Genomic DNA, 16,476 nt, shown 5'->3' with positions numbered 1-16,476 from the left:
GGGTGTGGCTAGAGGAGATAAGTCACTGGGGATGTGTCCTTGGGAATTATATTTGTCCATGATTCTTTTATCTTTAGTAATCACATTCTTGTATTCCCTCTCCCTTCCTCTCTTCCTCCTACTCCTCTTTCTTTCTTTCTTTCTTTCTTTCTTTCTTTCTTTCTTTCTTTCTTTCTCTCTCTCTTTTTTTCTTTCTCCTCCTTTTACTTTTTCCTCTCTCTTCTTTCTCCTCCTCCTCCTCCTCCTCCTCCTCCTTCTCCTCCTCCTCCTCTTCCTCCTCCTCCTCTTCCTTCTCCTGTCTTGGAACTGACCCAAACACAGATGAAACCTCTGAAACCATTAGCTCAAATAAATTTTCCTTTTCTACTTATTATTTTATACTTTAATTGGTGAGTGTAATTGTACATCTTAGGTTTCAAGTCAGGCAAACAGACGTGCACGCAGGTGTGTTTCTCTTTACTGTAAGACCTTCCTCTCCCCATACATAACAGTGAGATTGGTAGTGATTCCTTCATTCATCTTTCATCTTGAGATGATTCTTTCTAATTTTAGAGAGACCATCATTTGTGAAGAGACCTAGTAACTTGGCTGTAACTGTGGATGACAGTGCGGAATTTAAGTGTGAGGCCCGAGGAGACCCTGTGCCTACAGTTCGATGGAGGAAAGATGATGGAGAACTGCCTAAATCCAGGTACAAATCGGGATTTAATAATACAGTTAATCAACCTGGAACTTCTACACTTATGATCAGAATATACTAACCATTAGTCAGTAGTCTACAGATAGTCCTGACTTTAATGGTTCCACTTTAAAGTTTTGACTTTGCCAGGTGTGGTGGTGCACTCTTGTAATCCCCGCCCTTGGGAGGCAGAGACAGGAGGATTGCACTGGTTCAGAGCCAGCTTCACTGGCTTAAGAGACCCTGTTTCCAAATAAAAATATAAAATAGGTCTAGGAGTGTAGCCTGGAGGTAGAAGGGTTTCCAGGAACACCAGTACCACCAAAAAATTTTTTTAAAAATTAAAAAATAAAGTTTTGGCTTTAAGACAAAAGAAAAGTGATATACACTCAGGAAAAACCGTTACTTCCTGTTTTTAAATTTTCCTGGGCTAATGATATAAAGTGTGATTCTCTCTCTCTCTGTCTCTGTTGGGCTGAAGCAGCAATTCAGGCTCCTAGTCAGCGTTGGTATCATTCGGGGGAAAAACTAATACCCTGTAATGTACTATGTGATCAAACTAGGATGTGCAGATATATGAAGTAGTTTTTGGTCTTTTGATATTTTCTTACAGTGGGTATATATCCCCATCATAAGTTGGTGAGTATCTAAAATGCTTGATCAAAGGCCTGAATAGAATATTAGAGATAATTAGAATCAGGAGGTTCCATGTTTTCTCCGAGGTTTTTACCTGAGGACTATACCTTTGTCACTGTTTCACAGAGAACCCTTATACTGTATTCCATAAATAGGTTTCTCTTCTGCTCAGACAAATCACAATTAATACCAACTTCTTGAATGGGGACGAAGAAGAAAGGGAAAGGAAGAAAGATACAACATGAAAGACATAACTGTAAACCAATTAAATCAGATTTCATCAGTCTCATCTATAGTGTCACCAGGGAATGGTAGAAGAGGTCAGAGTTTCTTGATATCTGTCAAGTCCTTAAATTGGCTAGGAGCAGAGATACAGAAATTAGGGAGCCTTAGGGAATGCGGCAGTGAAATAAAGCATTCAGGTAATGTCAGTGAGCTGTCTCCTCTCAGGACGTTCACTCATTCAACCAAGCATGCATTGAGTCCTTAGGAAGTGTTGAGATTATAGAATTGCCATAGACATGTGTCTGCTTTCTAGGAGCTTACAAAAATACACACATATAGATTTACATGGAAGATCATTATGAAGTCTCTTTGTCACATAAAAGACCTGTACAACCAGGGGAGGGAAAATCAGGAGAAAATTCTTGAAAGAATCATCAATGTCTTGAAAAATATGTGTCAATTTGATAAGCAATAAAGAAGAATACAGTATTCCAGGAAAGAGGTCATTACAACATAGACACAAATGTAAGGAAACACATCACATATTTTTTTTTTTTGGTGGTACTGGGGTTCCTGGAAACCCTTCTACCTCCAGATTACACTCTCAGACCTATTTTTTAATATTTTTATTTGGAAACAGGGTCTCTTAAGCCAGCAAGGCTGGCTTCAAACCAGCGCGATCCTCCTGTCTCCGCCTCCCAAGCGCGGGGATTACAAGCGTGCGCCACCACACCCGGCCACATCACATATTTTGAGTAGTGGAAAGTTTAGCATGGCTAGCATATATAAGGGTATGTTGTAAGGGAAAATGGGACATTAATCAGAAATGCTAGAACCCTATTATTAAGGGCTTTCTGTAATGAAGAATTTCAGATTATAGCATATGGAATTAATGAACCAAGAAGAGTTAGTATGGACAGGATTACTATTTTAAAAAAGAAAATTTATTAGCATTATGGATGTTGTATTCTTATGGGGAAGAGGCAGTAGGAGGGACACCCTTACTGCCATTTCATGGATGAGAGATAGGTTTTTTGACCTGGGAGTTGAGACAGAGATAGGGCTCGAGAGGGGAGAAATATGTGAGACTACATTGATGAATTGGAAGACTTGTTAGATATGGAGAGTTGACAGAGGAAGAAAGGAAGATCATAGGAGAAAGAGAAGATCGTTTATGTAAAGGGAAGAAAAGAAAGCTTTATTTAACAGTTAAAATATTAATTACCAATGGGATGTGATGTCTAATTATTAGGGAGTTGGGAATATGAATGTGGAACTTGGGTGGTGGGTAGGAAGTTTGTGGTCTGATCAAGATGTAAACTATAGCAGGTAATATAATCGAGGGAGGTCATTAGAGTGCAAAGAAGACTGAAGGGAAGCTTGAAGAGAACCCCAGTATTTAAAGGGATGGTTGATGAGCAGGGCATGTGCACTCTAGAATGAGACTGTCTGGGTTCAGATTTCAGCTCGGCAACTGAGGACCCAGGCCAAGTGACCTCACTTTCTCATTTCTCAATTTCTTCACCTACAAAATTAAGAGAAACATGACACTTGCTTCATCCAATGGTTGGTTATAAGGATGGAAGAAGATATATACAAAACATTTAAACTGTGGCACATGATAATTTAATTAATGGTCAATGTCATTTAATATTAGTATCAGTGTAGTAGCTGGAGAAGAAAAATGATTAAATGCCAACTTTACTCAAAAATGTTCTTTTATAAAGCAGCTTAATATGTGACCCCATCTACGTGTATAAACAAACTTTTTCTTCTGCTTGCTAACTTGGAAGAATACCACATTTGACACTGTTTTGAATTTTCTGAAGAGCTCGCTGTGTGCAATTTATGCCTAGAGACATCATGTGTGTAATAATGGGATCTTTCAACAAGAAGGTCACTTAATTATGCTTCCTTTGCTGTGTCATTAGATATGAAATCCGAGATGATCACACCTTGAAAATTCGGAAGGTGATGGCTGGTGACATGGGCTCATACACTTGTGTTGCAGAAAATATGGTTGGAAAAGCTGAAGCTTCAGCTACTCTGACTGTTCAAGGTAGGCATTACTGTGGTTGTTTTATCATGTGAAATATGCTTATGTAGTAGATTATGTAAAATACAGACTTTAAATATTATTCTAAATATTTTATGTCAAACATGTTTAAAGAAATGTATCGCTTTGCCTCTGGTCCCTAGGTAAGTGCTTGCTACAGGAAATTGAATTACATTTCAAAATTATAGAGAGTTCTGTCTTGGACAAAAAAGAATGTGTCCTTATCTCTGAGTCTTTAAAAGTAGTGTATTCTAATAGTATAAATTGGCAGCAATATCATGAAAACTTTGTCTTTGGAGGAAAACAAATTTTTATTACTTCAGATTATGAATTTTTAAGGTGCAATTAATAACACAAAAATGGAAGGCTTCTCTTCTCCTCCCAAATGTAAGGACCATCAGTAGATGAAGAACTTTGCAATCTTTTTCCATGCATGCAGTCCCAGTAACATAAAAGACACTCAATTATTTCTTAAATGAATGGATTGCATTTGTACTTTGTTATTGTGTGTGTGTGTGTGTGTGTGTGTGTGTGTGTGTGTGTGTGTCTGCATGCACACATGCTAGAGATTGAACTCAGGAGCATCCTACCACCGAGCTACATATTTTTTGTTTTGAAATAGAGTCTCACTAGGTTGTCTTGCTAAATTGCTGAGGCTAGTCTCAAATCTGTCATCCTCCCATCTCAGCCTCTGAGGTACTGGGATTACAGGCATGCTCTACAATGCCTGGCTACATTTGCTAATTGTGATGAAGATTTATTATTTGGCATTATATAAACAAAAGTGGGTATGATGTTCTATGGCTACTTTTTTTGAAAATCATGACTGTGATTTTCAAAAAAAATATATAAAGCTGTTTTGAACCCGTCTACCATATATCCATAATCCAAATGTTCTCATCTTCATCATTCCTTAACTCCTTTCTCTATATAATAAGAATTTTTTTCTCACTGTATCTTACCTGAAAACTTTCTTATGTGGGTTTTTTTCCCTTTCTGGTAATAAATTGTTTATTGTGGGATTCAAGAGGCAATGACCTTTAAAAACACTTTATTGGTGGAAAAAATTCCATATTTTGACAAGTATATACAGTAAACAGGAGTTTGGCCATCAACCACTTAGCTTGTTTCTGGGTCTAGCATTAGCAGCCTTTGGCAGTGTCATCTTCTCTGAATACTGTCTTTTCTAAGGCTATTAAGAAGAAAAAGGTGGCTTCTGAGGGAGTGCTTGTACTATGGGCTTTCCTACAAAAGAGCCTTGTGGGCTTTTTACACTAGAAAAAAGAATAAAGAATATTTCCTTCCTGTCGCTAAAGCCATTATGTCCCACTTTGGGGTTTTTAGCTCAACCTCATAAAAACAAAAGAAAAAAAAAAGATTAAGAACAAACATTGAATTTCTAAGGCCTAGACTACTTCTCTTTAATCTAAGTTAGACTTGAACTTTAGGTAAATTTAAAGCTGTAAGAAAGGAAAACCTCTTTACCTTTAGAGAAAGCATAAATTTAAGAGATGTCAAATCCAAGTTCAAAAGCCCTCCAAAGGCACTGAAAGTACCCAAGATGAATACAAGACATGAAAAAGTATGTCTATCTTAGGCGATTGTGCAAGGAGGTTGATTGTCTATCAGGTTAGTCAGTGAAATATTGAAATATGTTTTACTTTGGGTCTTAACATCTTTTACTTTGGTATCCTTTTTTTTTTATAAATAATAGCCATGTGTACAGTAGACACTGAAACATAGTTCCTTCCTGCAATTTTAAACTCAGTTCCAAAGCTAATTCAGTTGTAAGATTTTCATATGAATTTCTTGCTCCATAAGCCTGGATTTCAATGGAAATTGGGTACAAATGATCAAATCCAGAAACTACTTGATGAAATTAGATGCTCTCATTTTAACTGCATTTGGTTTTTCTATAAACTTATAAAGGATCTGTATACAGTTTATAATGTTTTACTTTATTCAGTATGAAAGTAAAATATGCATATTAATATCACGTTTGAACTATCCTTAACATGTTAGAATAATATACACAGCATGTTAAAGAAAGAAACATAATTCCCAACTGCAAAAGATAACTAAGAAAATACAGAGGAAACATGAGAAGGCAGGCCTTTTTTCTTCCTTAGAGAGGAATGTAGGAAACTATTAGTGCCTACAAAAGAAACTAATCAGAAGTGAATCCTTTTGGTAGCAGAAAACAATTACAGTAAGAAATTCAGTAGCATAGTTAGTTTGATTTCTGATTTTTATATGTGCCTTATTTTTAACAGACACTATTGGAATGAAATCTGTGCACAGAATAATCTTCCACTCCCTCACCCCTCATACAATGAGTCTTTAATAGAACTGAGTTAAGGCAATAAAACTCTGTGCTGAAGATAGAAATTATGGTAAAAATTACCTTCAATGAGGGTGTTCATTTGATTTTCACCCCCTCACAGACATGATATTAATATTTTTATCATAACACTTATTTTGAATTAGAATTTTTTTTTTTTTTTTTTTTGCTTTCTCCTTTAAGTCCCAGACTCTGCCTCTTTTGTAGATGCTATCTGTAAGGAGTTACTTAAGTACTTCCTTCTTGAGTGTGGGGTTTTCCTTGACTTTTCTGCCTGGGTAGTCTTCACAGTGCTTAGTATCATACTAGAAATCTAGTAGATTCTGTAAGTAATGAACACTTTAAAACTGTAATACACCTTCCGAAGTTTAACTTGAGTATAGATATAGAATGGAGGCCTCTTAGGTAAAATTCAGGCAGCTTCTTGTGGCTTTGATTCTGGGTGCCCATAGGAAGCTCTGTTGGTTCAAACTTGAGGAGTTGGCCTCATGTGATCAGTGCTGCCTGTCTGTGTTCCAGAGAGAGCAGGGTAAGGACCAATTTTATCATCTATATGCATCTCATATCATTATGTTTTTATAATTAAAACATAAAATTTGTTAAGAAGACAAAAGGTGCATAGTAAAACCTAGGACTAGACAAAATTTTCTATATTTACCTGAAGTTTCTCATGAAGTATGCAGATTATCAGGAAGAGCCTCTGAAAAATCTGATTCAGGAGACTGGGGTAGGGACACAAAACTTGTCTTTAGTTTTTGACACTAGCAAGTTCATAAATTGCAAGAATTAGGACATACTTGATAAAGTGACAGAACTATTAAAGGGCTTTAAAACATTTCTTTGTAGTTTGGGATTTTTCTGATGTGGAAGTGTTTCAAAGAATGGTGGGCACGGGTTAGGGCATTAGAGTCAGACTGAACTGAGTTAATTTACCACCAACACTGTAGAGCCTAGAAGAGGTGATTTAAAGTACCCGAGCCTCAGTTTCCTCATATTTAAGATGGGTATAATAATGCAATCCCATAGCATTTTTATAAGGGTTAAACTAAATTGTATGTGGAATGGTCAACACATTGTCTGTTTTAGTTTGTTTGCAAATGTTTGTAAATAAGGAGCATAGTAATCATATGAATGTTGCTAGTACTGATAGCTTTATTGTTTGGCTTTAAAAATTATTGAGTAAGAAAAATACTAATTCTCAGATAATTCTAGACAAGCAGCTCTTCTGCTGCTTTTATAAAGAAATATGAAGTGCTATTATAATTCTTTATGTAACAAACTATTTTAATAACTCTTCAAATATAAAGCATTCCATTAAAAAAAAAGTCTTTACTGGGTATAAGCCTGTATGTCATTATCACTATCACCATGGACTACATTATTATGTAAGAATATAATGTGTGAAAAAAGTATAAAAATAAAAATCTTTACTGGATTTTACAGTGAATGTGTTGAATTTTGCTAGTGTCATCAAAGCTAGTAGTAGACTTATATTGAAGTTTTACAAGGTTAGATAAATGAATGAAAATTACAGCTATTTGGGAATAGAAATCATTCCAAATGATTGCCTTTTATGTGCACTGGTGTGTTATTGTTATGGGAAAACATTCAACAGAGCGTATTTGACCTCAATTCTGATTCCATTACCTCTAAAACTGACTGTATTCTAGTTTTTAAGATTCTCTATTTATGTCCCCATAAAATAGTTGCATTTTCTTACAATTCAGAGGCTAGCAAGATTATTCATGAGTAAATATCTCTAAAAACAGCTTACCCTTCTTCATTGCCATTTGGAAACTTCAATTAACCACAGTAAGACATTGGGTGACCTGTTAGGTTATGTGTGGTTAACAGCAGGTCATTGCACCCCCAAACCTATACCATGTAAGTATAACATTGGTTGGATTACTTTTTCCTGGCCAATAAAGTACCAAAGCCAAATCAAAATATTGATCATTTAATATAGAATATTTTATTTTACTTGAAAAAGAGACAGATTGTTATAAAATTTGGTGATATTAGAAACTTTCAGACTAAAACCATATTTTACCTTGCTTCTAAAAGTATATTAAATAAAAATATCCCAGCCAGCCATCGGGGTGTACCCCTGTAACCCTAGTAATTGAGAGACTAAGCAGGAAGAATGCAGGTTCGAGGACAGCCTCAACAACTCAGATCTTCAGTAATTTAGAGATACCTTGTTTCAGAATAAAATATGAAAAGGGCAAGTGATTTAGCTCAGAGGTAGAATACCTGAATACGTCTTGAGTTCAATCTCCAGTATCAAAAAATAAATAAAAATTAAAGTCTCAATTTCTTTCATTGACTGGTGTATCACTGAAACTCATTGTCAGAATGAGACTCAAAGGCTCTATGATAATTTGACCTATTGAAGAAAAATAGTGTTCATTACATGACCAATAAAAACTGGTGAAATAGCTGGGTATGTTGGTACATACCTGTAATCCCAGCTACTGTGAAGGCTAAGACAGGGAGATCACAAATTTGATGCTAGCCTGAGCAATGCAACTAGATCCTGTCTCAAAATAAATTTTAAAAAGGCTCAGGGATGTAGCTTGGTGATAGAGCACCCCTGGGTTTAATCTCCAGTACTGCCCAAAAGGATAAGATGAAATAATACTGTTTTGGAGTAATTATAATGAAAACATAAAAGTCTTTTGTTTAGCTCTGGTTAACCAGGAAACTCAGTTAAGCTGAATTAATAGTTCATCCTTTTCAGAAAGTATCAAAGATTCATTACCTTTAAATTTAAATCATCAGTTGTTTTATTTATACTTAAAACAGCTCCACAGCTCTATTTTCTAGAGCTCAATTTCCCCTTCATATGTACAACATCTATACCTTTCCTCAAGAAATTCTCTTAATATACCTAAAATATACAAACAAAAACAACTATGTTTTTAAAGACATATCCCAACCACAATTTGTCATTGTTATATTTGAACTTCCGTGAATCAATTTCACAAGTGTTGAGACTGCTGGCTTTGTCTTGGTCAGGAGGATTTATTTTCTGAACTAGTGTTTCATGTTGCATAATAGCCCATCTTTTAAGGAAAAAGATATTTATTGTGGTATTTATAGCAATTTTATAGGTTGTGACACACCTATAAAATATAAAATCTAACCAGAACAAAATAGATGCATAGAGGCACCCTGCCAAGATTTTAAACAGTGTGTCATTGAAACTGCTAAAATTTATGCTTCCCCTTGATATTTGAGCATGGTCACCTGTTAGTTTTATATTACTTTACTATCTTAATCTAACCCTTTAGATTTTTGTTTTGTTTTGTTTTTGTAGGGCTAAGGATTGAACCCAGGAAAGTTCTACCTCAGAGCTGTGCCCCAGCCCTTTTTATTTTTGTTGTTTGTTTGTTTATCTGAAACAGGCTCTCAATAAGTTTCTGAAGATCTTGCTAAGTTGCTCAGACTGTCTTAAAACCAGCAATTTTCCTGTCACAGCTTCCCAGGTAATGGGATTACAGGACTGTGCCACCATGCCCAATAACCAATTAGGTCTTTACTAGCTACTTGCCAGGTGGGTTTTGTTAATCTCTTGGAACCAGAGGACAGTCAAAGTAGTCTGATGGGTTTATGTTATAGCCAATTTACGGTGAATCTAAAAAGTTAGCCTTTCTTTCCAGTTAAAGGTAAACTTCAGGAAAGGAATGGCGAATACAGCTTTAAAATGCCTTGAAAAAGAAGAAAAATAATTCTAATTATTAAAAGTTATAATTTCTTACAAATGGCTCTTTAAATCATTTTTGTTTCTGAGGGGTGCTATCCCAAAAGAAAAAATATAAAGCTACATACAGTTTAAATTTTGAGTTTCTCCTAAGTCCAAATTTGCCCTCTGCCTCTAAGATTCCCTTTGTCTCACTCCTTCAGCTATTCTTTGCTTTAGATGGGGAAAACTAGATGGCGTTGTTAATCTTTGCACTCTCTTTGCAACTTCTCAAAGCAGCTCTTATTACTGTCACAATTTTATTTCCAAAGTAAATTTGTGACTCTATCAGCAGGATGATCATGTTCCCATCTCTGGGTCCCATCGGTCACAGGAAACTCGGCGGAATCCGGACTTCCACACACCAGCCATTTCCCAAGCAATCACCTTTTATCTTCTGAGTTGAACTATTAGGAAAATCTAATCCCATTTTTGTTCGTCTCCCTTACAAAGGCAACTAGAAGATATTTAGTCCTCCTGTTTCCCTGGAGGCCTGAGTGCTGGGCCCCTCAGACAGGAAGCTGTACATTTAGATCTCAGTTCACACCCCACTACACTCCTGGCCAGGCTCCTCACAGGGACTAACTAGCCATTCTTTGAAGGTCAGGAACACTTGCTTTTCTGCCCTTTCTGTTTAACAAAAAGACAGGTGCCAAACACTGCCAAACCAGGAGGCTCTCAGTGACTAGATGGATGGGATTTCTGTGAAACTTAGCCTTTTCTCTCTTAAGTGCTTGCCCATTTTATTTTCTTCCCTTGATGTAAAATCACTCCATTTCCCTCAGTTTCATCATCTGGTTTTTTAACTATAAAACATGGTTTGAATTATACTGTTACCTCTTGAAATTTAGTACTGACCTCCAATAGGAATTTTTAAATGAATCATCAAAAGGATGTGCATACTCTTCTGTTCTGTAGAATTATTATTTTTCTTTTGCTTCCCATAAGTATCTATGCCAACTATATAATGAAGGAGCAAAGTACTTGCTCATTAGGATTGATTAGCCACTGACAGCTGCTGGAAGGCTAGATCTTAAAGTATGAGATTGACATGGAATGAAGGAGATACAGAGGCAGAAAAAAAAGAGAGAGACCGGGCTCTCTTTGGACCGACTTAATTGCTGCTAATGGGATGCTTTCTAGAGCTTCTCTCCTTGCTACTAGTGAACTGCAGGCTTCAAACAAGAAGCTTTGCTGACATATCGCGGTTGCCACAGTGCGTGATTGACCGTATTTAGTATCCCAGTGAACTAGGAATTGAAGAGTAATTATAACTTTAAGTAAAACAAGAAGCAACTGTCAGAGGTTTGTATGAGCTTTGAAGTTCCTTCTAACCCACTCTGTAACTATTAATTCACAAAATGTAGTTAGTATTCATGTAGAGCGAATCAGAGCAGCCTGGGCATCCAAAGCTGAATTTCTCAGAGTCTCCATTTCAGTTGTTGGCACTGCAGCCTGCAGAGACACACCCTATAGACAGCTTGGCAAGGGGAGGAATCTTTTACTCTCCTTCTATTCCCATGTCTTTATCCTTGTCAGTCACCATAAAGAACTGCTTATTTTGCCTTCTAGATATTTCTCAAGGCTCTCACCACTTCCTCTCTTTCTTCCCATTGCTCTTAGTCAGGCCTTTTTCATCTCTCTCTGAAACAGCTAACCTCTAACCAGCATCCTGGTCTCCACTTTGTCCTGTAGAATCCATTGTTTAGAATAGACACATTGACCTAAAACACAATTATAGCTATATTAGCTCCTTCCATAAAACTTTGGAATGGTTCTCATCTTTCCAATATAAGATTCAAACTATTATTGGTGCTAGCCTCCTCTCTTGTTACTCCCTTCAGTTTAATATACTATGTTTTTAAACATTTTCATGCAAGAATGACTGTAGCTTAGTTCTGGGCTTTTTGATGGGTTAACTTTTTGGTCTAAAATGCCTTTACCCCTATCTGCCTCTTCTTCGACTTGCTAATTGCTTGGGTGCAGCTCAGGAAATCATCCCCCATTTTAGATACTATCTCAGTGTGGATTATATATTCCTCTATCCATGAAGCCACTGACTGGTATTACTGCCCTTATCACATTCCTGTTTGCTCTGATCAAATATAAGTTTCTTTAGGGCAGTCTTTGTTTCCTTTGCCTTCTTAGTCTTAATTGCTTTCTTCAGTCTCTGAGACATCTCTTTGAGTCCAAGTCTTCCAGAGAAACAGAACTAACAGAATACATACATGTTTATATGTGGGATTAATTATGAGAATTGGTTTAGGAAGGCTGAAAAGTGCCACAATCTGCTGTCTGCAAACCGGAAAGCCAGGAAAGTAGAAGGTGCTACTCAATTCAAATAGGCAGGTTCAAGAACCTGGAGTTCTTATGCCTTGAGGGCAGGAAAAGATGGGTGGGGTGTCCCAGCTCTGGAAGAGAACTTGTGTCCTTCTTCCCTGATCTTTCTGCTTAGACTCCCAGTGTATTCCATGATGCTATCCCTTGCTGGCAAGGGCACACCTTTTTTATTCAGTGTATTGTTTTGATTGCTAATATTTTCCAGACATACCTGGAAAGATAATGCTTTACCAGTATCTGGATTTCCTTGAACCCATCTAACACATGGACTTAACACCATAGCATCCTTGGTGATCTTGCAGTACTTTCTGTGTGAATGGATCCAGGGCTGACCTGACCCTGACAGATCCCAGCTAAGCAAGGCACTTAACTTCCATGAATGATAGTATATTGCCTGTTGAGAAAAAGTGTGCAGGTAAAATAAGATATCAATACAATGATATGAAGAAAAAAAAAACCAAGATGATAAAACAACTAAATTCCCATAGAACTGGGTTGTGAATTATAAAATTTATTGTTGTTTATTATTTCTATCATCATTTTCTAAAACACAAAATTAAAAATTTGTCAGATTTCCAGTAGTTTTTATTCAGATTATAGAATTTCAAACTTTTGGTAGATAATGTAGAATTTGGTCATTGTTTTACTTTTCAACAATAAGAATTTTTTGTGACCTCTTAATCTAGCTTTGAAAAGTCATCCTTAGTATCTCTCTAGAAAGTGTTTTGAAGGCTATCTTTGTTACCTCCTGTTGATAGAAAAGTAGGGGTGAAATGTTTCTCTCATAGGTTAGTTGTAGAAAATAATGAGCTGACACACAGGAAATACGTGAGTATTTAAACTGTCATTTCAATTATGTGTGTTATATGTGAGAATTCATATTTTATCTTCCTTTTATGTTCCTATCTGCCTATCACTAGTTTATGAAAGAATTGAGGTTTGAGTCATGTATGTATCTACCAAAATTTTTTACACAGATAAATAATAGATAATTTTCAATAAATACTAAAAATATCAGTTTTTATTCCAATTGAGTTAAGCAATAGTAAGTGTTGATTTATACAAAAAATCAGCATTTAGTTAAAATTTTATTTTTATTATATATATCATATACATTTGTGACCCAAATAATAAATTTACTCCTTTGATTAAACAGATCCATAATTAACATGATTTCTTTGACATTTAACATAATTATTATCCCTCCAGGTAAATTTACTGATAGAATGAATACTGCTGAATTTCTTTTTTTTACCTTTGCCATAAAAATAATCCAAATATTAAAATGCTTGAATGAACTGAAGATAAAAATACATTCAGCTTTCCACATCTGCAGGCTCAAAAAATTTTTTTACTGAATACATGCAGACTATTTTTGTCATTATTCCCTAACAAAACAGTGTAACAGTTATTTACATAGTGTTTGTACTGTATTAGGTATTCTAAGTGGTCTACAGGTGATTTAAAGTAGAGGGGAAGCGTTTCATAGTTTATATGCAAATACCACACACTTTTTAGTAAAGACTTTAGCATCTGTGGATTTTGGTGTCCATGGGGGCCCTGGAAGCAATCTCCCATGCATACTGGGGGATGATTGCAATTTGGATCGATGGTCTCCAGCAACAACTGCCACATAATTTAGTTTAGAAAATTGGGTCTAAAGCATAATCCATTAAAAGAAATGTGCATCTTTGCATTTGATCATTTTCTGACATGTGGAATAACAACTCTGAAAATGATCAAGACACATGTAAATTTTATATAACATAGCATGCCACATGCACACGTGCCTTTTTATGGACCTACTAGATAATCATTTCAGAATGTAAAATTAAATACTTTATATAGAAAATTTTAAGCATATACTTAAAGTATTTCAGTTAAAGTAAAACAATATAGCTTAATATAGATTTTACTTCCAGTAGTGGGGGACAAACTTTTAAAGACTTGCATTAAAAAACAAACTCTGGAGGAAAGAGGCTTATTTTGTAAATTTGTGGTCTCCATAAATAGGGTTACTATGTTTAACTTTCAGCACATAAGATCTTTGTTTAAGAGTCACATGACATTTCAGAGCTGTATGATATCTAGGTATAAAAGCAGTAATAGGAGAAAAAAACCTGAGTACTTCAGTTCTGAATTTCCTTTCTTTGATGTAGACTTCATTTAAATCATTTGTTGGAATAGTTTCCTTAAATTGCTGATTTCAGAAAAGCTGGCAGCATAATAGTGCATTGTTTTTGACCGTTAACGTAGTTATTTGAGTCAAAGCCAAACTAATAGTGTCAAGGGGCCTTTTTGCAGGTTCATTGTAGGTTTACGATAATCCAAGAACCTGGTTAAGAACTGTGAGTTCATCAACTTTTTGATGAAACACGTGTTATGAGACCCTAAAGCTTTACTCGATGACTTTAAGAACCTTGATATGTAGGTTACATTTCTGCCAGATTCTGACAAGATATAGTGGACTGGTTCTTTGGGGAAGGAGTCTTCCCTATAGTTTGGAATAAACTGCAGAGGACCAGGGGAATCAGTAGTGCTGCCATGAGCAGTGCTTCAAGGTTGGGGAATATAGTGAGATAGAGAAATGAGATAGGTAAGTAGATAGATGTAATCGTGTGCATTGTATATTTATACCACATATGAAATTATCATGTAATCTTATTCCTATATTTGTAAATCCATATTACTGCCTGCTGGATATATTGTATTCTTATTGCTAATTCAAAGTCTCCTTGCAAATGCCACCCTGACAAAATGTGTTTTGCATTTAGTGTATCTTTTTGTTTTCTTCTAGCTATTTGTTATGTAGTTATAAAAACAGTTTGAAAACTTCAGCTAAAGTCTAGATGTCTGGTTTAGATAATGAACTTTGTGATTAGAAAAAGAAAGCCCCCAAGTTAAGAAATAAATAAATAAATAAAATTGTTTTAAAACCCATCTATCTAGAGGGGTGTGGAGGGGAAGATTCTCATTTGGTTAAGTGCCTTTCAATTAATATCAAAAAGTATATAAAAATTCCCCATTAGTAAAAAAAAGAAAGAAAGCCCCTACAAAACACATTGGGGGATGGAAACTATTAAAGAAGCAGTATTACCAGATGAGTTCTTTGTGAACAATCTGAAAGTAAAATGCCATCAGCCAAGAGGTTTAATGAAGCTCCACTATGGAATTTAACCAGAGAATAATTTGTGAAACAAACTCCTTCACTAGCTGTTGTAATCCCATGGTGCACATAGGATGCTGGGCTCCACTCCTGCTGAGGATTTTTATTCCGTTGGGTTTGATTGGGATCCAGCAGCATTTTGGCCCATGAGTCTTTGCCTTTTTTATTTTTTCCAGAATGGATAAGTAAAGAACTTTTTGTGTTCTTCTAGCATATAGAAATAACCATTTTAAACCCAATAATTGCTAGAGATAGGGCATTCTCTGAGATTACTTTCATTCATGCCTAAAGGTCTTGGTTTGCTTTCATTTATTTAAAAATATCTCTTATAAGTCTCAAAAATTAATTCAAAAGAAACAACATTCACCAGGAGGGCTTACTGTAGAGAGATTTAAATACTCAATGCATGTGCCAGTAACATACTAGAAGAAATAAGTAGAGAAATCAAGTACCAGAAATAATTGATATGTAAGATAATTCTGTGACAAGCGGTCACACAGCATTATGCTGGTAAATAGTACATCATGGGCCTTGCATTATGTTCTGAGTTTTACTATGATGTTTTCATCTACATAACAAGGGATACGATTTCCTTGTGTCCCAGTTATATAGATGTACAACTAAGCAACTTACTTTGACAGCTAAGATTGTCAAATAAAGGTGTCAACATGGAAATGTGTAATTGAGCTGTATAGATCTATACAATCTGAATCACTCGGCCTAAGAATGGAGTTTAGACAAATAAATTACTTTCTGCTCTAGTTGTCGACAGATAAGTTAGTCTTAGAATCCTTGCTAACAATCCTTCATAATTTTAAGACATGGAGTCACTTGTGAGATTTTTTAATGTGAAAGAATCAATCTTAAATTCACACGGACATATTGTATTTTGTCCAAAAATATTCAGAAATAAAATGATTGAAGTAATATAAAGAAAATAATAGTGGAGTATATTAAGGAGAGCCTTATGTCTTTATGATGATCCCTGGATAAATGATATACACAAGATAATTTAATATTTGACTTTTTATGCATCCATATATATTAGCTTTTTATAACTTGTTATGGGTGTAAATATTTAAGAGATGTGCATAAATATTAAAATAAATATTTAATAAATTAAATATTTAATAAATTAAATATTTAATTAAATAATATTTAATTAAAATAGTAAATTAAATAGTAAATTAAATAATATATAATAAATTAAATATTTAATTAAATAATATTTAATTAAATAAATTAAATAATAAATTAAATATTTAATAAATTAAATATTTAAGAGATAATT

At 35.1% G+C, this 16,476-nt stretch overlaps 1 protein-coding gene across 1 annotated transcript in view; it reads left to right on the top strand.

Moving 5' to 3' along the window:
• Nucleotides 1-16,476, top strand: part of ROBO1 (roundabout guidance receptor 1) — a gene marked incomplete at both ends in the record, with an annotated part of 827,137 nt that overhangs the window by 706,477 nt on the left and 104,184 nt on the right. The window contains 2 exons of the mRNA XM_080696486.1: nucleotides 553-691; nucleotides 3,472-3,599. Of these exons, the coding sequence (XP_080552612.1) occupies nucleotides 553-691; nucleotides 3,472-3,599 (267 nt within the window). The remainder of the gene's footprint in view (nucleotides 1-552; nucleotides 692-3,471; nucleotides 3,600-16,476) is intronic.

This window comes from Muscardinus avellanarius, assembly GCF_963383645.1.
Source record: "Muscardinus avellanarius genome assembly, chromosome: 5".
Classification (NCBI taxonomy): domain Eukaryota; kingdom Metazoa; phylum Chordata; class Mammalia; order Rodentia; family Gliridae; genus Muscardinus; species Muscardinus avellanarius.
Note: the sequence above shows the minus strand (reverse complement) of the source record. Positions and strands in the feature narration are given on the sequence as shown.